At 36.3% G+C, this 22089-nt stretch overlaps 1 protein-coding gene across 3 annotated transcripts in view; it reads left to right on the top strand.

The window, feature by feature from the left end:
* DYRK1A (dual specificity tyrosine phosphorylation regulated kinase 1A) overlaps nt 1–22089 on the top strand; it is a 129320-nt gene that overhangs the window by 103041 nt on the left and 4190 nt on the right. For all 3 annotated transcript variants that reach the window (XM_064475907.1, XM_064475905.1, XM_064475909.1), the window contains exons 6-11: nt 175–322; nt 2799–3085; nt 5587–5733; nt 6980–7120; nt 15785–16091; nt 16567–16691. In XM_064475907.1, coding sequence (XP_064331977.1) covers nt 175–322; nt 2799–3085; nt 5587–5733; nt 6980–7120; nt 15785–16091; nt 16567–16691 — 1155 coding nt within the window. The remainder of the gene's footprint in view (nt 1–174; nt 323–2798; nt 3086–5586; nt 5734–6979; nt 7121–15784; nt 16092–16566; nt 16692–22089) is intronic.

The raw sequence follows: 22089 nt of genomic DNA on the forward strand, positions 1-22089 counted from the left end.
ACTTAAAGTGACAATAAACTAATAAATGGATGCTGTTGAATGGAAGTGAATAGAATCTCATATTTAGGAAGGTCAGAAAAATGGGAATTAGATAAATGTGTAATTAAGGTGAATTATAAATTGTTGTTAAGTTCATTAATGAAATAGGTATTATTTATGTTTTTTCGCTTTTAGGTTGTAAAGGCATATGATCGTGTGGAGCAAGAATGGGTTGCCATTAAAATAATAAAGAACAAGAAGGCTTTTCTGAATCAAGCCCAGATAGAAGTGCGACTTCTTGAGCTCATGAACAAACATGACACTGAAATGAAGTACTACATAGGTAAACAGACAGACAGACAAAGCAGTGTGCCCTGACCCAGACGAAAAATTTGAGTTAATGGTTATTTTTATATGATAATGTTGATTTTATCTTAAAGTGATTGAATAAAAATGTTATTTCTGTTGGAGGGCATACAGATCTATATATGTTAACTTGATCTGGCGGTAGTATTTTAAATCTTTAGGAATGGCGTTCCAGGTGGTACATAGTCTAAAAACAAGTAAGAATAGTCTCTCTCTCTCTCTCTTTTTTTTTTTTTTTTTTGCAACTTATGAGTGCCATTTGTTTGCTTTAATGATGCATTAAGCTCCAGAGATTTCTTTGTTAACTTTAATCGTTTCTAATACAGCTCAGAAATTAGAAGTGAGGTACTATGTTGTTAATGATTATAGAACCATTTTTGGAATGTCTTCCTCAAGAAATAATAGCCACCATGTCTTGAACTTCTACCATATTCCTTGTGCTTTTCCTCCATTGTCTGTAATAGTCCTAGCAGTCCTGTAAGGAAGGTGGTAGAATCCTTGTACTGCAGATGGTCTCAAAGAGTAACATATCCAAGGTCCCAGGGCTCTGAAAACAAAAAAAAGGGACAGAAGAGTTATGAAAGTAGTGACTTCTAGGGCCAGTTGACATATGGGTAAACTATCTTCTCATTACACATTTTCTAATACTATTTTTAATCAAATCTAAGACGCCAGTGATAGTCAAACATCATTGTTTTATTTGATGACACTGAAATGAAATGCCACCGAGAAGAAACAGATTGCTGCCAAGTATAAAAATAAGATGCTATAAATTTTAAGATAGAGATCTTAGGATCATTTAATTAGAGGCTTTTAAAAATAGGCATATCATGTTCAGAAATGCTGGCTGGTTTACTTGGTAACCATGAGGTTAAGTTTTATTAACAAACTCCTTTTTAATAAATTAGGAGAGGACGTTGTGGTTCTTTACTTCCTCCAAAATGATAGAAAAAAAAAACTGATGTTTAAAGATATATGGTCCAGAGACTCAGATTAGATTTCATATATGAAACACCTTCATTCCTTATTGTTGAAATAAAATGAGCTTATCCTATTCATTTTTCTTCCTTCTTAGTGTCTTTATAGATCATCTGATACAGGCCATAGTAATAACATTTGCATTTGAACCCTTTTCTCGTCTAATTCACTGAATGTTTGGTCTTCACTATTAGTTACAACTTTGTATAAACTGGGCACATTTCCATTCAATGGGTTAGAAGGCCAGGAAGGACATTCTGAGGATGCTTGACTTATAAAGGAGGCATCTGAACATACCTCACCTCTTCTTCTTCTTCACTCTTGTGTTTTATTTTGAGTTTTTGCTTAAGTGGTAGACAAAATATTGATAGCATTACTATAACATTTTAATTCTGCCTTTTTGAAAGAAAACATGAACTGTTAGCTACTTGGTTATATTACAATAATGGCTGTCATTTTTGTTTTTAATAAACTGACTTTAATGATCATTAATTTTGTTAGTCACTGCAAATACTCTTTTGGATGAATGTTTTAAACTTCTTTAGGAAGATGCCGAATTAATGCGCAATGTCTCAATAAACTGAGGTTCTATATTGGAAAACTAGCCCCCCCCCCCAAAAAAAAACCCACTAGATTTAGCCTTGCCAGTAGAGTAGATACATTAAATTTAAGGTGTCTAGAAGTCGTGTTGCTCTTTTATGATACAGATAATTTTTTATTTTGAAGTGATTGATCAATATAATTTATTCTGATGAGTTTTATTTAAGTCTTTGAACTTAAAAAAAAATATACTTTTTAAAAAATTTTTAAACCACGCAGCATAATTTCTTAATGTGGATTATTTGATCCCTGCCATGGTCTAGAAATGATAAGTAGGCTTATGAATGGAGAAAGAGCATAGAATATATTACTTGCTATAACTATGGACCCTCTAAAAAGGCTTAGTAGTCGATAAATTGCTTCAAAAAGTGGTGCTTTAAGTATTAACACTGACTTCACATGAGATGAAGTCATTCAATAAATTAAAGCATTGCCCTTCAGTATAAAACTTATTACACATACCAAATTGAGCACCTATAACTCAACAGGAATGATATAAAACAACCATTTGTCAAGGCTACCTTCATTTTGGATTTTTAGTATCATTTGAAACAAGTTTCTCTACAGAGCTATCTGGAATAACTATGACAGTATTCAGTGTCTGGTCCCTGAGAACAGGGGTACACAAGGCCTTGCAGTGGTGGTACTTGTATCATAAATTGCTTATTGGCAGACACTGTACCTATTTAATTCAGCAGATAAACAACTTAGATATTTTTTAACTGTTTAAAGAATGTGCTATTTACTGCAGAATGCTAATCTCCAAATTTTAACTTGATTTTCACTCTGCATTTGACATTATAATTGTGAGTTCATGTGTATGTTATTATTTAATTGGTATGTTTAATTTAAAATGAAACTTTTTTCTCTTTCAGTGCATTTAAAACGCCACTTTATGTTTCGAAACCATCTCTGTTTAGTTTTTGAAATGCTGTCCTACAACCTCTATGACTTGTTGAGGAACACCAATTTTCGAGGTGTCTCTTTGAACCTAACACGAAAGTTTGCACAGCAAATGTGCACCGCACTGCTTTTCCTCGCGACTCCAGAACTTAGTATCATTCACTGTGACCTAAAACCTGAGAATATCCTTCTTTGTAACCCCAAACGCAGTGCAATCAAGATTGTTGACTTTGGCAGTTCTTGTCAGTTGGGGCAGAGGGTAAGTATATTTCAGGACTTGTAAATTAAAATATAGAAATAGGTAGAACAGTGTAGGTAGATACTTGAAGTGTTATTAATCTGTATACAGTTTGGAGGTAATTACAGGATGGTTATCTTTAAAATGTAGCACTTGAATCACTTATGGTGATACTTATTTTGGGGGAGATACCTTTTAAATTGCAAACAGTAATACTTTCAATTAGAAGGTGTTGGTTTTTCAAAGTTTATTTTAAAAAATTACGTGTATGCTAAAAGACTAAGAGAAAATAGGTGACTAATATGTTAAATATTAGGTGATTTGTTCTAACTATATTTCCCAAAGAGGGGTTTTAGTGTAAGTTTGGGGAGATTCCAGTACTAGAACATTGAATTTTTGCTGTAAAATATTTCTCTAAATATAGATCCAAGCAGTGTTTTTCCTCGAAAACTGATGGATTAAAAAAAAAAAGCAGGTAATTTTGCATCACACGTGGTAATACAGTGTAGAAACTACACAGTTGATATATATCAACTTGTTTTGATAAATGTTTAAATCCTTTTTTCCTTATATAAATTCTGACACGTCCAAACTAGTTTCCTTCAGAGTGCAAAAAACAGACGTGTCCATAGCAATAAGTTGGTTTAGGTGTAGCTAATTTAGGAAAGCGATTTTTTCCTAAAATTCTTGGCATTATAAAAGCTACGTTAGCAGTGTTTTGCATATAAAATAGAAGTTGTAGGTTATTCTCTTCTTGAACTAGGGTCACCATCTGATAATACTTTATTCATTTTAAGTGCTATTTCTATTCACTTGTAAGTATTTGAAACTACATTTCTTTAAAAAAAAAAGTGAAAACATAACTAACATTCAGATACTACTATCTCATATTGGCTTTCTATTTCTTGTTTTTCCAAACTCATGGAATTTCCTGTCCTGTCCAACTTTTTTCCAGCTTTTAAATATAGTGGGTTAATTTAATCATGAAGGTTTATGGCCAATTAACAAGATTGTCCTTTTGTTATTTTTTGCAAATTATCTTATGGTAGTGATTGCTGGAAATCATTGAAAACATTTTTAAAAACTGAAGGAGTAGGAAGCAAAGTTTGCAATTTCAGATGCCTCTGAAAATCAGAAGATACTCTGTGGGATAAAGTATATTGTAAATGGAAAATACATGCCCATCTTGAGAGTTATTTGAATAGAGTTTTAGTCTTGCAAAATGTTTTTCTATTTAAACCAAATCATATATTGTGTCCTAATGTCAAACACTACTATCCAGCCAAACTGAGACAACTGTACCTTTAGCTCAAGTTTTAAACTGTGTGAGTATATCAGAATTCTCTGGAAGTCATTTACAAAGTAGATGTGCGGCGGCCCTAACCTGGTTCTGCTGGCTCAGTGTTAGAAGATGGTAGGGCAATTATGTCTCAGCAGAAATTCCTCAGGGGATCCTGGTGCACAGCCTTGTGGATAACCTAACTGCTACTCGGGTAGCTGACCGACTTCCTTTCACAAGCTGGGAAATAAGACAGTGTCAGTAGTTGAGAGTCTTTGGGGCTTAACAGATGCCACTGGCTTATAAAAACTTGGAAATGTAATACTTCTTCCTCTTCCTGGTCCCTTTGAATTAGAATTTCTTCACTCTGAGAAGCCCTTAAGGTTAGGTTGAGCTGCTTGTGGAGGCAAAGCTTATTCTCAGAGACTTGGCTGGAGTTGTAGGTCGGGGCCATAGAAGCTTTTCTGAGAAAGCAGCTCTGTGCTGCTTGGCCACCTGGTTTGAGTGTTAAGTTTAGGGAGTTTAGTTACAATTTTATTTCTTTCTTTCCCTTTTAAAATAAAACTGTCTTTGCTTTAGTGATATTTCTAGATGTAAATTCTAAATGGCTACATGGAGATGAATTGATCTCAAGACATTCTCAGATTACTTCATTGAAAATAATACATTTCAAGATTTTCTTTTTCTAAGAAGTCTTAGAGCGAGGTGGAGGGGACAGGGTGGAGAGGAAGTGATTAGTCAGGAATAACTCCCAGTTGAATCTCTGTGTGGCATGTTTCTAGGATCTGTCTGTGAGACTAGTATAGTGCTGGTGTCTGAATTTACAGCTACATTGTACTGAGTTTATTTCACCCTTAATTATTTAGGTTAAATACAGTTTAACTGTTAAATTCATGGTAAACCAAGTGCTAGCCATAGCAGGAAAGAATAATAGGGAAATAAATTGTTCTCAATAATATTTTCTTCTAATAAGGAATAATTTTTGAGATACATCTTGATTACCAGTTAGGATGGAATTAAATGAAAGAGCTTGAATTTTGTGTATTTTGTATTTCACAGATCTAACCACTTCCTTGAAATGTTTAGTTCTTTAAATAACATTCACAGTCTAATGTTGAAATCAGTAAATGAAACTATAATAACTTTTTTTTGGTTAATATTAGAGTATTATTCTTAATCTAATGTTGACCACAATTTAAAAGAACTTATTTTGGCATTAATACTATTTTGAAATGTATTTCAGATATACCAGTATATTCAGAGTCGCTTTTATCGGTCTCCAGAGGTGCTGCTGGGAATGCCTTATGACCTTGCTATCGACATGTGGTCCCTTGGGTGTATTTTGGTTGAAATGCACACTGGAGAACCTCTGTTCAGTGGAGCCAATGAGGTATATGATGGATCGCTTTAAAAATTCTGTTTCTGTTTTCATGGTTTTTTATTTTTAACCTCTGACAGTGTAATCTTCAAGTTGTTTTTAGGAAAAGGTGTCTGTTTACCAGCTTAATCATTCAAGTATTAGGTCAGTTTTGATTTTATCCATTTTTAATTTTTTCAGTTATATAATGGTGAGTGTAGAATTACGAAATAGAAGGTGAGATCTTTCAATCTGCTGATGAAGGAGAACGGTAAATTAGATTAGAAAACATTAAGTATTTTGGTATAAATTTTACTGATTTTTAAGTATAACAGAAAAAGATGATATTGAAGAATTGAGGGCCGCCCTAAAAACAGTGTGAACGTCACTGTAAATTTTGAGGGTATGATTTGGAGTTAAAATAAATGACCAGTAGGTAGGGTTAGTGGATATTTGATCTCAATAATTTAGGGCAAATTAGGACTAGAGAACCTAGTTAGAGCTACAGACTAATGTGATTCTTCTAGTCCCCAGGCTTTCAGTCTGTGTTCTTAGAAGATTGTTGAAGGTCAGAGGCAGTGCCGGGGAGGGGTGGGAGGGCAAGGGAGGGAGAGGCCAGGCTCCCTCACAGTCAGAGGAGCTGGGCTTTCAGTGGGTTTTGAAACTATTCACTTGCGGGGTTCTGGTTTTTTTGTTTGTTTTTTAAAGAAAAGTTAAAAGTTGCAGATCATGATCAGTCCGCTCATTTACACGTGAGACAAGAAAGACTAATGAAATGTAATGACCTGTCCTGAATTATACAGCTGTGAATAAATAGTGTTACGCACCTGTCCCTTCTGCCTTCCTTTTCAGTCACTTCACTGTAGCTAGTGAGCTCCTGTTTGGCAGTAACTGCCATAGTGTATATTTGTTTTCCTTTTAATAATAAATAATATTACCCTGTAATAGTACCTTTTCCATGGGCTTAATATTAAGATCGCCTGAAACTTCAGTGGCTTCCACCGCACTCACAGTAATAGCCAAAGTCCTTTGAGCAGCTTGAAGGTCCCTTGCTTCCTCTGCTCCCGTTCCCTCTCTCCCACCGGTCCCCGCACATGACCTCCTGTCTGGTCTAGCCGCAGGCCCTGCCAGGGCCCTTGCACTCGTCCTGTGCCAGGCCTGAAGTGCGCCTGCTCCCTCACTGCATTTATAATTTATAAATGAATGAATGAATTGATGAGCAGAAGTAGGATGTACTACAGTAGAAATTACAGGGTTTTTGTTTTTATTTTGAATACAGGTAGATCAGATGAATAAAATAGTGGAAGTTCTGGGTATTCCACCTGCTCATATTCTTGACCAAGCACCAAAAGCAAGAAAGTTCTTTGAGAAGTTGCCAGATGGCACTTGGAACTTAAAGAAGACCAAAGACGGAAAACGGGTAAAACAGGGAAATTTTTTTTTGAGCCTTTATTTCTTTTCACTGAACTGTCTTTAAGCATACTTTGTATTTACTTGAAATCTGTGTTATATTTAATTGGTCCCATTGGTAACGTAAGTATATGTATTTTTTATAGTTTGACCTAAAGTATCTGTTACAGACCAGTGTTTGATTAATCCTCAGGGTTCTCTTTAAGGCTTCATTTTGAAAGCTATATGTCAGTATATATATGTATATACATGTAAATATGTATATATATGTATTTTAAAAATGTGCAGTATGTAGTGTATATGTATCCACATGCAATATACTGTATATGTGCAGTCAAATTGTAAACAGTTTTACCTAATAAAACTGAAAAAATGAAAAAACCTATATGTCCCTGCCTTTTGAGGCAGCTGATCAAATTGCCCTTCCTTGTTTCAATGGTAGAATCAGTAGATTTGGCCTTTGTGTCTTATAGTTTGGGTGTATAGTGAAGTCACAGTTCACAGTAGTGCAGCTGTGAACAGTAGAAGTCATAACTGCAGTAAATGGCTTTTTTTTTTTTTTAAGTTGAGAGAAAAGGATTTTTGACTCAAGCAGTTTGTGACAAGAATATGAACTGACTGGACGGTCCTTTGATAGATTTCAGATTCCCAGCTTGATGACATGGATAGCAGGAATCTCACATCTCCAAAATCTTTGGAAGTGAGGTTTTTAAAATGTTAGATTTGTTTTAGTAATTTTCAGATACCTAAACTGTGTCAGTTTAAAAGAGTAAATAATGACAATTTTACATCTTGATTTACCTCGTTTTATGTATCTGAAAATAATCGTGTGTTTTGTAATCTAGTTTATTTCTAGTATAAGATGGATATAATCTATAAATACATGATTGTGTGTGATATATATACCAGACACCCTGTGATTGTAGTTCTGCATTTTTAGCACTTAAGAGGTTGCATTTTCACTGGTTTTTATTTTGCCCTTGCATTTTAGCGATGCTGCCACCAGGGGTCATTTCCAGTGAAGTGAAGGTGATGTTGTTTGCTGTACTTCACCTTCAGCTATGGAGTCTTAACTTTTAATATCAATTTTTTTTAGAACATTAAAGAGAAAAATGTTATAGCTTTCACAGCTGATTTGTAACTTACTGCATTCTGCCTTATTGTCTGAAGTTTTAGGCGGTGCAATATCCGGCAGCTAAATTACACCTACTCCACATAAAGAAAGGATGGAAAATACCAAGCAGACATCCTGAGTCCTTTTCCTTTGTCCACATAGCTTATCAGTCATGGCCCCTTTCCCCACTGAACCAGAGCACAGCCTGGGACTCATCCTTAGCTTCACCAGCGTTCGAAGTAGCTCCTACCAGTTGATTTTAATTAGCATGGAGGATATGAGGCCTCTTTAATGTTTTTATCTCTCTGTGATACAGGCTACTGCTTCTTTCTCCAATTTGAAGTTTTTTGCCTACTTCTGTTATTTTTTCCCTTTTTCTAAATGAAACATTCATCTCATTCCATTTCCCTAATCTCTGCTTTAGAAAAACCACAGTTAACTATGGGCTGTAACCTATCATTTCTCCAAAATTGGGCTATAATAATTATTATTTTAAATTATTTTGGGGGGCATTTCAAAAAAGAGTAGATATATCTTTTCACTTCTTAAAATTGAAAGTATCTTAACCTACATTTAATATATACTAATTATAGATTTTATGAGATTTTCCTTAGCTGCAATTAGCAACTGACTTAAAATTAATTTTTAAAAGTATAAAATAATTATTTCTCTTTAAACAGAAATAAATTTTTAACAACAAAAAAATCAAATCTGTAACCAAATGATTACATTATGACAGATGCACTAGGGGTTCTAACCATAAGTATAAATAGAAGTGCATGCACTGTCAGTGGGTGTGTTTGTGTGGTTTATTTCCTTAGTGATTTTATTTTTACTCTTAATTTCTCATTTTATGTTTCAAGAGCCCATTTTTGCTTCCTAGTAATGAAATTCATATTTACTATGTATTTTTTTCCTTTGGTGGGGAAGGAGGATGAAGAATTAAGACTGCAAATGATGCTGTTTTATTGAAGTATAATTTATATACAATAAGATTTGCATATTTTAAATGTTCACTTTGTTGAGTTTTAACTTTTATATACAGCAGTGTATCCACTACCTAAAAGACTATTTCTACCACCTCTCTTGTGACCCTTTTCTGTCATCCCACACTCTCTCTGATTTCTGTAATTATAAGTTAGTTTTAACTACTCATAAGTAAAATTCATGTAAACGGAATCTATAATATTTATTATTTTGTTTTGTTCACTTAACAGACATTGTTTTTGAAGATTCATCCATATTGTTGTGTGTCTAAGAGGTTATTCCTTTTAATTGCATCATAGTATTTCTTTGAATGGAAATACCATAATTTATCTATATTTACCTGTCAGTGGTGGTTTGGGTTGCTTCCATTTTAGGACTATTATGAATAAGGCTACTGGGAACATTTTTTATAGATCTTTTGTGCACATGTTTTTCTTCTTCTGGGGTCACTACTTAGAAGTAGAGTTACCAGGTCATTAGGGTATATGTGTGTTTACTTTCACAAGAAAATGCCAAATTGTCCCACAAAGTCTTATCATCTTATCGCCCCTACATGTGAGTGCTCAGTTGTATTACATCCTCACCATTTGATATGTTTTTTTTTTATTTTAGCCGTTCTAATGGGTATATATCAGTTTTCATTTGCATTGCTTCGCAACTAATAATGCTGACACTTTTTCTTGTGCTCATTAGCCATTCATATATCTTCTTTTGTGACAGTCTGTCCAGTCTTTTGCCTGTGTGTTATAGGAATGTTTAATTATTGAGTTGTAGGAGTTTTGTTTTTTTTTTAACATATAACGGATATAAGCCTTTGTCACATATATGTGACAAGTATTTTTTCCTAGACTGTGAGTTGCCCGTTTATTTGCTTAGTTGTAGTTTTTGATTAACAGAAAATTTTAATGTTGACAAAATAAAATTTGTCAACCCTTTTTTATGAACAATCTTTACCTTCCTCAAGTTGGTGAAGATACTCTTCTTTGAAGGTTGTTTGTTTTGATTCTAGCTTTTACGGTCAGAGTTCATGGTCTATCTTGAATTAATTTTTGAGTATGGGATGGGGATATAAGAGTTGAAGTTCATTTTTGTCACATGCTTACCACTAAGTTGTTGATCTGATTTGGCACATTTATCCAAAAGCAATCAATCTTTTGTGTGATGATCTTTATTTGGACTCTGCTGTTTCCATTGGTCTGTCTGTCCTTGAACCAGTGCCACATTGCTGATTACTGTAGCTTTGTGGTAGGTCTCTAATTCAAGTGGTATAAGTCCACCAGCTCTTCTCGTCTGTTTCAAAATTGTTGGGTTTTTCCCCCTCTAGGTCCTTTCTATTTACATAATAAAGTTTAGAATCAGCTTATAAATTTGTATATAAAGTCCTGCTGGGAGTTTGATTAGGATTGCACCGAGATTCCATTCAGGAGAATGGACATCTTAACAGTAGTGACTCTTCTAATCTATGAACATGGTTTATCCATTTATTTAGGTCTTAAATTTCTCTTAGCATTTTGTAGCATTTAGTGCAGAAGTCTGGCACTAAATTTGTTCAATTTATTTCTAAGGTTTTAATTTGGGGGGGTATTTTAAGTGTCATTTTTAAAAAACCATTTCTAATTTTTCATTGCTAATATGTAGAAATACAGTAGATTTTTGTATATTGACTTTCTTAACACCTTGCCAAATTTACCTATTTGTTCTAGGGGTTTTTTTGTTTGTTTGTTTTTGGGATTCTGCAGACTTTTGTTAAATAATTACATCTTCATGAATGAACAGTTTCATTCTCTTAATCTGTATGCCTTTATTTCTTTTTATTTTGTTATACTGACTTAGGATCTCCATATATTGAATAGTAATGATGAGAACAGACATTTTTCCTTGTACTAAGCCTTAAAGAAAAGTCATTCAACATCAGTGACATTAGTTGTGTATTTTTCATAGCCCTCTATCAACTTGAAGGAGTGATTTTTTTATGTTTAATATTTTGAGAGGTGTTTTTATAATTTGTTTTTTAAAATCATGAATGGGTTTTAAATGGTGTCACATGGCCTTTCATGTATCTGTAGACATGATTTGGAAGCTGTTTGTTTGCTTATAATGGAGGTACTGGGGATTGAACCCAGGACTCTGTACGTGCTAAGCATGCACTCTACTACTGGTCATACGATTTTTTTTCTGTTTTGTGGTGAAATACATTAATTAATTTTTGTAATAATTTCAGCTCATGTTGTGGTAAGCCAGACTTATTCTTGGTATACTATCCTGTTACATGTTGCTGGGTTCAGTTTGCTAATCTGTTGATAGGAGATTAGTTTCTTTGTAGTTAAGTGGATAGTTGTCTAAAATTTTGTAATATTTTCACTAAATTTTGATTTTAGGATTATGCTGTTCTCAAAACTATTGGGAAGTATTCTTTCCTGATTTTTCTGAAAGAATTTGTATAAAATAGGCATTATTTCTTTTGTAAATGTTTAACGGAGTTAGTGGAACTTATCATGACCTGGAATGTTCTTTATTGATTGTAGTTGACATATTTTGATAAATATATAGCTATTTTTGAGTCAACTTGGGTAGCTACATATTTCAAGAAACTTGTCCTTCTCATCTAGGTTGTTGGATTTGTTATAAAATTACCTATAATACTTTGTAATTGTCTTTTTAATTTCTGGAGGATCTGGTAGTGATAGTCTGTCTTTTATTCCTGATATTGGTCATTTGTGTTTTCTTTCCTTTTTTCTCTGTTAGTCTCGCTTGGGGTTTATCAAATTTGTAAATTTATTGATCTTTTCAGACTACTGGCTTTTGATTTTTCTCATATTCTTAGTCTAGTTTCTTTCCCATTGATTTTCCCTCTGTTATTTCCTTTTTTCTCCTTACTTTAGGTTGACTTTGGTTTTTTCAAGCTTCTGAATGTGGAAAAACTTTCTTCTTTTCCTATAGCTTTTAATGGTATAGATTTCCCTCTAAGCACTGCTTTAGCTGCATCCTACAGCTTTTGATATGTTACGTTTTAACACTCATTTATTTTGAAATGTTTCGAATTTCTCTTGTGATTTTTTTTATTGACTCATTATTTAGAATGTTATGTAATTTCAAAAGTCAAAGGATTTTTAAAGATATCTTATTTTTGCTGATTTCTAATGTAGTAGCATTGTAGTCAGAAAACATGATTTTTCTCCTTTAAAATCCATTGAGACTTGTTTTATACATAGCGTGTAATCTGTCTTGGTGTGTGTTTCATGAACACTTATATTTGTTTGGTGTAGTGGTCTATAAATGTCAATATAGTTCAGGTTGTTTGATATTTTTCTTTACATTCTTACGTTGTGTCTTTGTATATTTGTTCTATCAATAACTGAGAGGAGTGTATAATCTTCAGTAATAATTCTGGGTTTGACTTAATCTTATCTTAGTTGCTGTTTGTTTTTTGAAGCTCTCTTAATAGGTATACCCATTTAGTATTATTAGGACTTAGTGATAAATTCAGTCTTTTATCCCCATGAAGTGTTTCTATCTCTACTGATGGTTTGTCTTTAAGTCTACTCTGTCTGATATTACTAGAGCTGTACCAGCTTTCTAATTCTTAACATTTTCATAGTATATATTTTCTACCCTTTACTTTAAATGTGTTCATACTTTTATATATAAAGTATGACTTGTCTACAACTTGTAGTGGAGTCATGCTTTAACCCAATCAGTATCTTTCTTTCACAATGACTATTTGGCCCATTTAATATTTCACAGGTTTGGATTTTAGACTGTTGTCTTATTTGTGTTCTGTTTTTCTTCTCTGTTCTTTGTTCCCTGTTCCTTCTTTCCTGACTTCTTTTTTGAGTTGAGTACTTTTCATATTTTATTTCATCTTCTCTCACTGCCTTTTTAGCTATTCCTCTTTGTGTAATTTTTAATGTTGCTTATTATGTGCATTTTAACTTGTCAGTTGACCTTAACAGGATATCACTTGATAAACCATGTAATAATTGTGTGCTGTTATCTGACCCTTCCACACTTATCATTGTGTAGTGCTTGTCATAACCCTCACGACACATCAGCTGCTTAAGTTAAAAAGGACTTTTTAAGGAGATTTAAAAAGACATAAAAAATAAAGATAATAAAAAGTTCTTTCTTTTTTACCCATATAGTTAGTTCTTCATTTCTTTCTGCAGTTCCTGATTTCCATCTGGTATTATGTTCCTTCAGCCTGAAGAACTTCCTTTAACTTTTTGTGTTACAGTGAACAAGTTCTGTTGATTAATTGTCTCACCAGTTGTTTGTCTGAAAATACGTTTATTCGCCTTTATTTGGGGGAAGATACTGTCCATAGGTACGGAAATTTCAGTGGATATAGAATTCTAGGTTTACATTTCGGCCAAAGAAATGATGGTATAACATTGTTTAAAGATGTTAATGGTATTTTTTTCTGTATTACATTATTTCTAAAGAGAAGTCATTGGTTTTTCTAAGCATTGTTCTCTTTATAAAATATTTCTCTTCCTGGCAGATTTTTCTTTTTTTTTCTTTTTTTTTTAATGTTTGAGTTTTCAGCAATTTGACTATTAGGTCCTTCTGTATAGGTTTCTTTACATTTATTTTCCATGGAGTTTGCTAAGTTCGTTAGATCTGTGGGTTGATCTCTTTCATCAGTTTTTTTTTTTAATTAATGCTCAGACATTATCTTTTCAAATGTTTGTTCTGTTTCACTCTCTCTTCTAATTCTCCAATTAAATGTATGTTATAGTGCTCAGTATTAGAGGTCTCTGTTCGGTTTACTTCTTTTGTTTTCCTTTTGTGTGTTTGGTTAATTTTTGTTTGTTTAGTTGTAGGGGGTGTTGGATGATTCTTAGTGCTCTGTCTTCTAGTTCACTATTTTTCTTCTGCTGAACCCAGTCTGCTGTTAAAAATCATTAAATGAATTCTTCATTTCTGATACTGCATTTTTTAGTTCTGAAATTTTCACATTTTTATTTACCTTTTTTTTTAAATAGTTTTAATTTTCTCTTCTGAAATTCCCCAACTGTCCACACATGTTATCTGCCTTTTGAAGTAAATTCTTCTCATCATGGTTATTTTTAAATGCCTTTCTGCCAATTTCAACATTTGGGTCATTTATTTATGTGGGTTTTCTACTATTTTTTTCACTTGATTATGGACCCAGTTTTTGTTTCTCTGTTTCTTATATCTGTAATTAGTTAAATGTATGCTGGACTTTGTGTCTTTAAGAACAGTTGAGGTGGAAGTGAATCTTGGTTCCCTGTAGAAAGAGGCATGCCTCTCGCTCTCCAGGCCACGAGTGTGAAGAGACTGAGTCGATTTCTTTTGTAGTTTAGCTGAATCTGGGCTTTGTTTGTTTTGTTTGTTTGACTTAGATTCTATTCTCCACTGTTTTCATAGGTTTTAAGCAGTGTTTGTGGAGACTGGAGCGATCTTTTATACATGTTGACCAGCCAGCAGCCCATTCCTAACTTCTTGTGCTTCAGGGCCATCTGTCCCCAGCCTGCTGCTCCGGCCCCAGCTTTGCAGAGCCCTGGGGGATCCTCTCTGGGTCTCTGCCTGTCCCATTCTTCAGCCTAGCCACACGTAGCTGTTAGAAGTTGGTTTGGAGTTGGGCTGGATTCTCCATCAGATCTGTGGCATTTGCTCTTCTCCCACCATAAGTCTCTTCTCTCCTAGGAAAGGCTTTTCATTTTCTAGAATTTAGTTAATTGTGGTTTCTTTAGTCCTCAGCTCTCTGATGGGTTTTTACAAAGCAGTGATTTTGTGGTTTGCCTGCCTGGCTTGTTCTTGATTTTTAGAGTAAGAGCAATGGTCTCTTACAAATTTCTATATTGTTCTTAGAAACAAAAGTCCACTGATACTATTCTGAATAAATTCAGTAGTCTTAGGGATTTTAAAGAGTATATTGTTATTTGTTGAGAAATGAGCTTCCAAAAAATCTCAGTGCATGTTAAGACAATTTATTATTAAACATATTTTCTAAAAGGAGGCATAAATAATTTGCTTTTGATTTATCTGAATAGGAGCAGGGAGAGTTAGACCTGGGATTCTTTATTAGGAGTGATCCCCACAGCTTTAATGAGCTGCGGTTACTGAGGAAGTACACCTGAGTTCACAGGTGCATCGGGCAGAAAAGAGGTTCGCCCCCCCTCCCCCCTCCCCCCCCCGGGCTGGGGCAGAGGCTGGCACGCTGCCTTTGCAAAGGACCCCGTTGTAAAGCTTTAGGCTTCATGGGCTTCTGTTACGTATTGTTGCTTGGCTTTGTTTTTCACAGTCTTTAAAAATGAAAAAAAGTTCATAGCTGAAGCTGTATAAAAACAGAATCTGGGCCGGGATGTAGTTTGCTGATCCCTGGGCTAGATGATCTTTATAGTCATTTTTGGTCTCAAAATTACTTTGAATTTCTCCGAACTACTGTGCATTCAGAATAGTAATGTGCGAGAATACAGAGGCTTTAACTATAAAGCATTCTTTTTAATAACGACCTCAACATATCACATATGTAAACATATTTGATGTTATGTAGGCTTTCACATGTTCCATCAAATTTAAAGGAAGTCTTTTCATCTTTCTTTTTAGGAGTATAAACCACCAGGAACCCGTAAACTTCATAATATTCTTGGAGTAGAAACAGGAGGACCTGGTGGGCGTCGTGCTGGGGAATCGGGTCATACAGTAGCTGACTACTTGAAGTTCAAAGACCTCATTTTAAGGATGCTTGATTATGACCCCAAAACTCGAATTCAACCTTACTATGCCCTGCAGCACAGTTTTTTCAAGAAGACAGCTGACGAAGGTACAAACACGAGTAATAGCGTGTCCACGAGCCCCGCCATGGAGCAGTCGCAGTCTTCTGGCACCACCTCTAGTACGTCTTCAAGCTCAGGTCGGTTCTTTTGAGATTAATTAGGCTTTGACATGTTTACCCTTTTCTTTACAAAGTAGGGGTTATATTAAAGTGTTTTTAAGGTTTGTTAACGGGTAGGGAAGAACTGTTTTTCCTAAATCTGTTCTTTGTGGCTAGTAAAAAAAAAAAGTCGCCTCCCCCAAACCTCCAACACTTAGTTATATGTGTCAGTAAATGCTGCTTGGGAACAAAACCAACATTTTAAATTGTTTTTAAAATGGAAATACTTGGTCTACATGCTTGAGTTTTCCCGACGTAACCAAACTTGGTTACATTTTAGTTCAGTGGTTGATGTGAAAGACCGCAGAGAATTGGATGCCTTTCTGGTATACTTGCATGTTAATAGAAATTGTTTTGGTGACACAGTTCCAGTTTTAATGTTACAGTTGCAGGATATATACTTGGACAGAATTAACTTTCAACTCACAAGGTATGTTGTGCTGTGATACTTCAGGTGGATCGTCGGGGACGAGCAACAGTGGGAGAGCCAGGTCGGACCCAACACACCAGCACCGGCACAGCGGTGGGCACTTCACTGCCGCCGTCCAGGCCATGGACTGCGAGACACACAGTCCACAGGTGAGTCCTGGCACCGCCCTGTGCCCTGTGCCCTGCCGTGTCTTGGGGGGGCAGTACTGGGTGCCAGGTGTCTTCTGAATGATTGTGTCATTTACTCTGCAGGGCCGTACCTTCCTCGTTTATAAGGCATTCTAATTTATTTATGACTGAAGAAGCACATCCTTGTTTAGAAATAGCTCACATTTATTGAGCACATGCCAGCCATTGCTCCAAGTGTTTTTTCCCTGTGTTTATTCATTTACTGTGGCAGCATTTTGAGCCTCACACAGTGTGGATTTTCATGTTACGTTGGGAACTGAGAATTCATGGGCTAAGTAACTTCCTGAGGCTCATCTTAATTACTGCACTCTCTGCCTCCCGTGACCTTTGATCAGAATCTGATTCCGAATTGTGGTTTGATTCTCACCTCCATGTTGTTTTGTTTCGTTTTTTGTTTTGGAGGTTTTTTGTTTTTTAAATCTGTTGAAGAAGATCTAATTAAGTAAAATTTTTAAGGGGTGAAGCAGATGGTGGTAGTAAAAATATTCATTAAATACCGTTTGTAAAATAGTAAGTTAATTCATGCTGAGTACTGCATAGTGGTGTTTTATAACAAGAGGCCAGTATATTATTTGATGAGTGAAATAAAACTGAAGTTGATGAACACCAGCCCCCGTCCCCGGTGCAGAAATCTGCGTGTGCAGCTGCCTCCTCACGGTCACCAGCCTTCTTGGGCAAGCTTTCCTGGTTCTCCAGCCATCGTCTCTCTCCCGTTCTCTTTAATAATTGTTTCAAACCCTTCTTCTCTTAGAAACCTTTGGTCTTGCCTTCTCTGTTCTCTCTCACTCGTCACTGTGTAAGGAACAGTCTTAGGAAAGGGACTCCTCAACTGTGTGTCACCAGCCTCCGTTTGTCCCATCCATGTCTCTCCTTGTCTGCAGCCCCTGCTCGTCCCTGGGTCTCCCGTCGGAAGCAAAACCTTTCCCTGGCCTATGTCTTTCTCGCCCCGCATTTCTGCTTCCCGTGGGTTCTGTCTTGTCCCCCTTACCAACTCCTAAGCTCGCCCCAGCTGGGCTGCCTCCTGGCTCCGGGAGCTGCTCCTGAAGTGTCACCAGTGGTTGTCATGATGTGCCCAGAGGGCACACGGTCACTTCGGTCTGTTCCTCACTCACATTGACAACACTGGCTTGCCCCTGCTCTTCGAGGCACTCTCCTCCGTCTTACTTGTCCCCTGTCCCACCCCGCCCCCACTGTCTCCTTTCTGGATTCTCCTCCTCCTCCCGCCCTGTGTCCCTCTCCCTCACCTGACACACTTCCTGGTCACCTTACAGCTCTAACCAGTGACATAGCAACCGTCTTGAGGTACATCACTTACATCTTTATTTCTGCCCTACATGTCACTGCTGAGCCTCATGCCTTTATTTCTAATCATTTACTGTCAGTATCGCTTTGAAAGGCTCCACAACACGACACTGCAGATGCGACCCATGAACTGCTGCCGTCATTTCCACGTCCACCGCCGCCCTCCTGCCCTTACCTGTTCTTGGTGCAAATGGCCCTGAACTCACCCTTTTGCTCAGGTCCTACACCCGGCGCCTGGGGAGTTGATCCGGACTCCTCTCTCCCTCACGCCTGCAGCGAATCAGAGGGTGGAGAGCATGCGTTCTGAATAGCCTGTGTGTTTTTTTATTCTCCCCACCTCACTTCACCCCCTTGCGACAACCATTTCTAGTTTATCTGATTAGAAAGACTATTCTGACTAGTCCTCCACCATCCAGTTTCATTCACCAGTCTATCCCGTTCTCTTCTCTGCAGCCAAGTCAGTGTTCAGTCAAGCAGTCTGATCCATGTCTATCCCCTGCTTTCAGCCAGTTCTTGGCCTTCTCTTGTACTGAAAAGAACTCAGAATCCTTAGGAAGGTTACCGTTGCTCCGGCGGTCCGGCCCCTCCGCAGGCCGCTCGTCCTCCTCTCTGGTCATACTGGATGCTCTTCACTTTTTGGAATATAAAATGTGTGTTCTCTCTCACGTTTCTCCCGTTGTCTGCGCTCGGCCTGGAGTGCTCCTTTCCTCTGTCCTTGCCTTGGTAACTACTGAGTATCCTGCAGGTCTTAAATATCACTGCCAGGCTTTCCCTGATTCTCTAGAACAACCTTCCTTCCTTCTTCCCTTTCTCCCTCTAAATACAGTAAATGCTGCAAACACACAAAAAACCATCCTGGGAGTAGCCCAAGCCACCTGCCCCCCCCCCCCCACGTGTAACAGATGTCAGTGTTGTGCCTTATTTGCCTCAGCTCTTTTCTTATTTAATTTTTGAATAGTTGATATTCACATGGTTTAAAAGTAAACATAAAAGAGGATTCAGTGAACAGTCTTCCCTTCTATGTCCTCTAGCCACCCAATTTCTAAATTAATGTTGCTAGTTTTATGTATCCTTTTTGAGATATTTTATACATATGCAAGCAAATACAAATATATTCTTCATCTAACCTTTGTACACAAATGGTAGCATACCATGCATACTGTTTCACACCTGGTTTTTTATTTTAACATGTTACATATATATTTAAAAAATTTACATGTATGTGTATATGTATCTTTCTGTATCATTACATAGAGAGCTTTTTCATTCTTTTTGTTTTTTTGAGTCACAGTATTCCATTGTTTAGATATTCTGTAAGTCATATCAGTAGTCTATAAATGGACATTTAGCTTATTTCAGTCTTTTTTTACTACCACAAATAATGCCATAATAAATAACCCTATATATAAATCATCCACACATGCAGTTTGTCTGTGATAAAAATTCCTGGACATGAAGTTGCTGGATCAAAGAACAGTGTGGTTTGTCATTTTGTTAGCTGTTGCCAGGTTGCTCTCCATGTAGTTTTATCAGTTTAGCTTCCCAGTAACAGAGTTCGGAGACACAGTCAGTGTGGTCACCTTTGGAGAAGTCTGAAATGAAAAATGGTACTGGACGGAGTATAGTTATATTTTGTTCATTCTTCTTATGCATGAATTTTGAGTAGCTTCATTAATTTTTTTTAACTTTTTTTAATTGAGTTATAGTCATTTTACAATGTTGTGTCAAATTCCAGTGTAGAGCACAATTTTTCAGTTATACATGAACATACATACATTCATTGTCACGTTCTCTTTCCCTGTGAGCCACCACAAGATTGTGTATACATTTCCCTGTGAGTAGCTTCATAATTTAAAAACCATTAGTGTTTTCTGAGACCTTTCTGTTATTCTACTGGATTATATTCAATAGTATTTCTGGAATTTTGATTCTGAGACCACCTTCATTGAGTAAATACTTAATGATCTGTGCTAGCTACTGGTGCTAAAGACACGGTCTTTGCCTTCCTAGCGCTTACAGTGACACAGTAAATAAACAAAACCTAATGTAATAGAGCTGTTTGTTGAGTGGACTATATTAATTCAAGTAGGCCCAACTGATAACAGATCAGTAGACCCCCAAAATATGGTAGCTAAAGGAATAAAAGTACTCTTTTTTATGTAATAGTCCTGAATGGGTATTCAGGTTAGTGGTGTGGCTCTCCCCTACCGTCTTGTGACTGCTCGTCCCCGAGGGCCTAGTTGTCTGCTGCCACCAGCAGGCGAAGGACTTGGTAGGTATTTTAGGTGCCAGATCTGGCCATGACATAGGGACTTCCATTCATATTCCTTTGACTAAAACAGTCACATGGCCATGTCTTGTACAGGGGAGACTAGTATATGGAGTGCAGTCATGTGCTCAGGAAGAAGAATATGTTTTTTGAGGACAGCTAGTAGCCTCTGCTGCAGAAGCTGGGGCAGCATTAGCCATGGTGACGAGGGGAGACTCTGGAACTGAAAGGGTGAGGAAGAAGCATCGAAGCAGAAATTAGAAATCAGAGCGTTCTAGGCAGAAGGGAACAGTAAGTACAAATACCCTGAGGCGTTTGAAAGATTTTGACCAGGTAGAGGAATGGAAGGAAGACCCTGTATAGTCGGAACCCAGGTGGCTGGAGGAAAAGGTTGGAGAGATGAGCATTGTACAGATTATGCAGATTGCACATGGGTTTGGGATTGTTCTGTTTATCCATTCATTCATTGGACGCTTAGGTTGTTTCCGTGTTTTGGCTATTGTAAATAATGCTGTAGTGAACATGGGGGTACATGTATCTTTTGAAGATAGTATTTTTGTTTTCTTCAGATAAATACCTAAAACTAGGGTTGCTGGATATGGTCGTTTTGTTTTTAATTTTTTGATGAACCCCCGTACTGTTTTCCACAGTGGCTGCACCAGTTGATAATCCCACCAACAGTGAGAGTCCCTTTTCTCCACATCCTTGCCAACATTTGTTCTTTGTTGTCTTTTTGATAATAGCCATTCTAACAGGTGTGAGAGGATATCTTGTCATGGTTTTGATTTGCATTTGCCTGGTAATTAATAGTGTTGAACATCTTTTCTTGTACCTGTTGGCCATCTGTATGTCTTCTTTGAAATATGTCTATTCAGATCTGCTCATTTTTCAGTTGGGTTGTTTGGGTTTTTGCAGTTGAGTTTTATGAGCTCTTTATATATTTTGGATACTGGCCCCTTACCAGAGATACGATTTACAAATGTTTTCTCTGATTCAGTAGGTTGCCTTTTCATTTTGTTGGTTCCTTTGCTGTGCAGTAGTATTTTAGTATTATGTAGTCACATTTGTTTATTTTTGCTTTTGTTGCTTTTGCTTTGGTGTCAGATTCAAAAAATCATCACTAAGACCTGTGTCAAAGAGCTTATTACCACCTGTATTTTCTTCTAAGAGTTTTATGATTTCAGGTCTTAGGTTCAAGTCTTTAATCCATTTTGAGTTAATTTTGGGGTTTGATACCAGATAGTGGTTGAGTTTCATTCCTTTGTATGGCTGTCTGGTTTTCCCAGCACAGCTTGTTGAAGAGACTGTCCTTTCTTCATTGTATATTCTTGGTTCCTTTGTCATAAGTTAATTGACCATATATGCGTGGGTTTATTTCTGGGTTCTCTGTTCTGTTCCATAGATGTATGTGTCTGTTTTTATGCTATACTACACTGTTTTAGTGACTACAGCTCTGTATTATAGTTTGAAATCACAGAGCATGATGCTTCCACCTTTGTTGTTCTTTCTCAAGATTGCTTTGGCTATTCAGTGGTTTTTTTGTGGATTACAAATTTTAGAATTATTTGTTCTCTATTTTTTTGAAAAAGACCACTGGAATTTTGCCATAGGGATTGCATTGAATCTGTAGATTGCTTTGGACATTTTAACAACATTGATTCTTGCCATCTGTGAGCATGGACTATCTTTCCATTTATTTTGTCTTCTATTTCTTTTATTAGTGTCTTGTTTTCAATATACAGGTCTTTCACTTCCTTGGTTAAATTTATTTCTAGGTATTTTATTCTT

This window comes from Camelus dromedarius, chromosome 2 (assembly GCF_036321535.1).
Source record: "Camelus dromedarius isolate mCamDro1 chromosome 2, mCamDro1.pat, whole genome shotgun sequence".
Lineage (NCBI taxonomy): Eukaryota > Metazoa > Chordata > Mammalia > Artiodactyla > Camelidae > Camelus > Camelus dromedarius.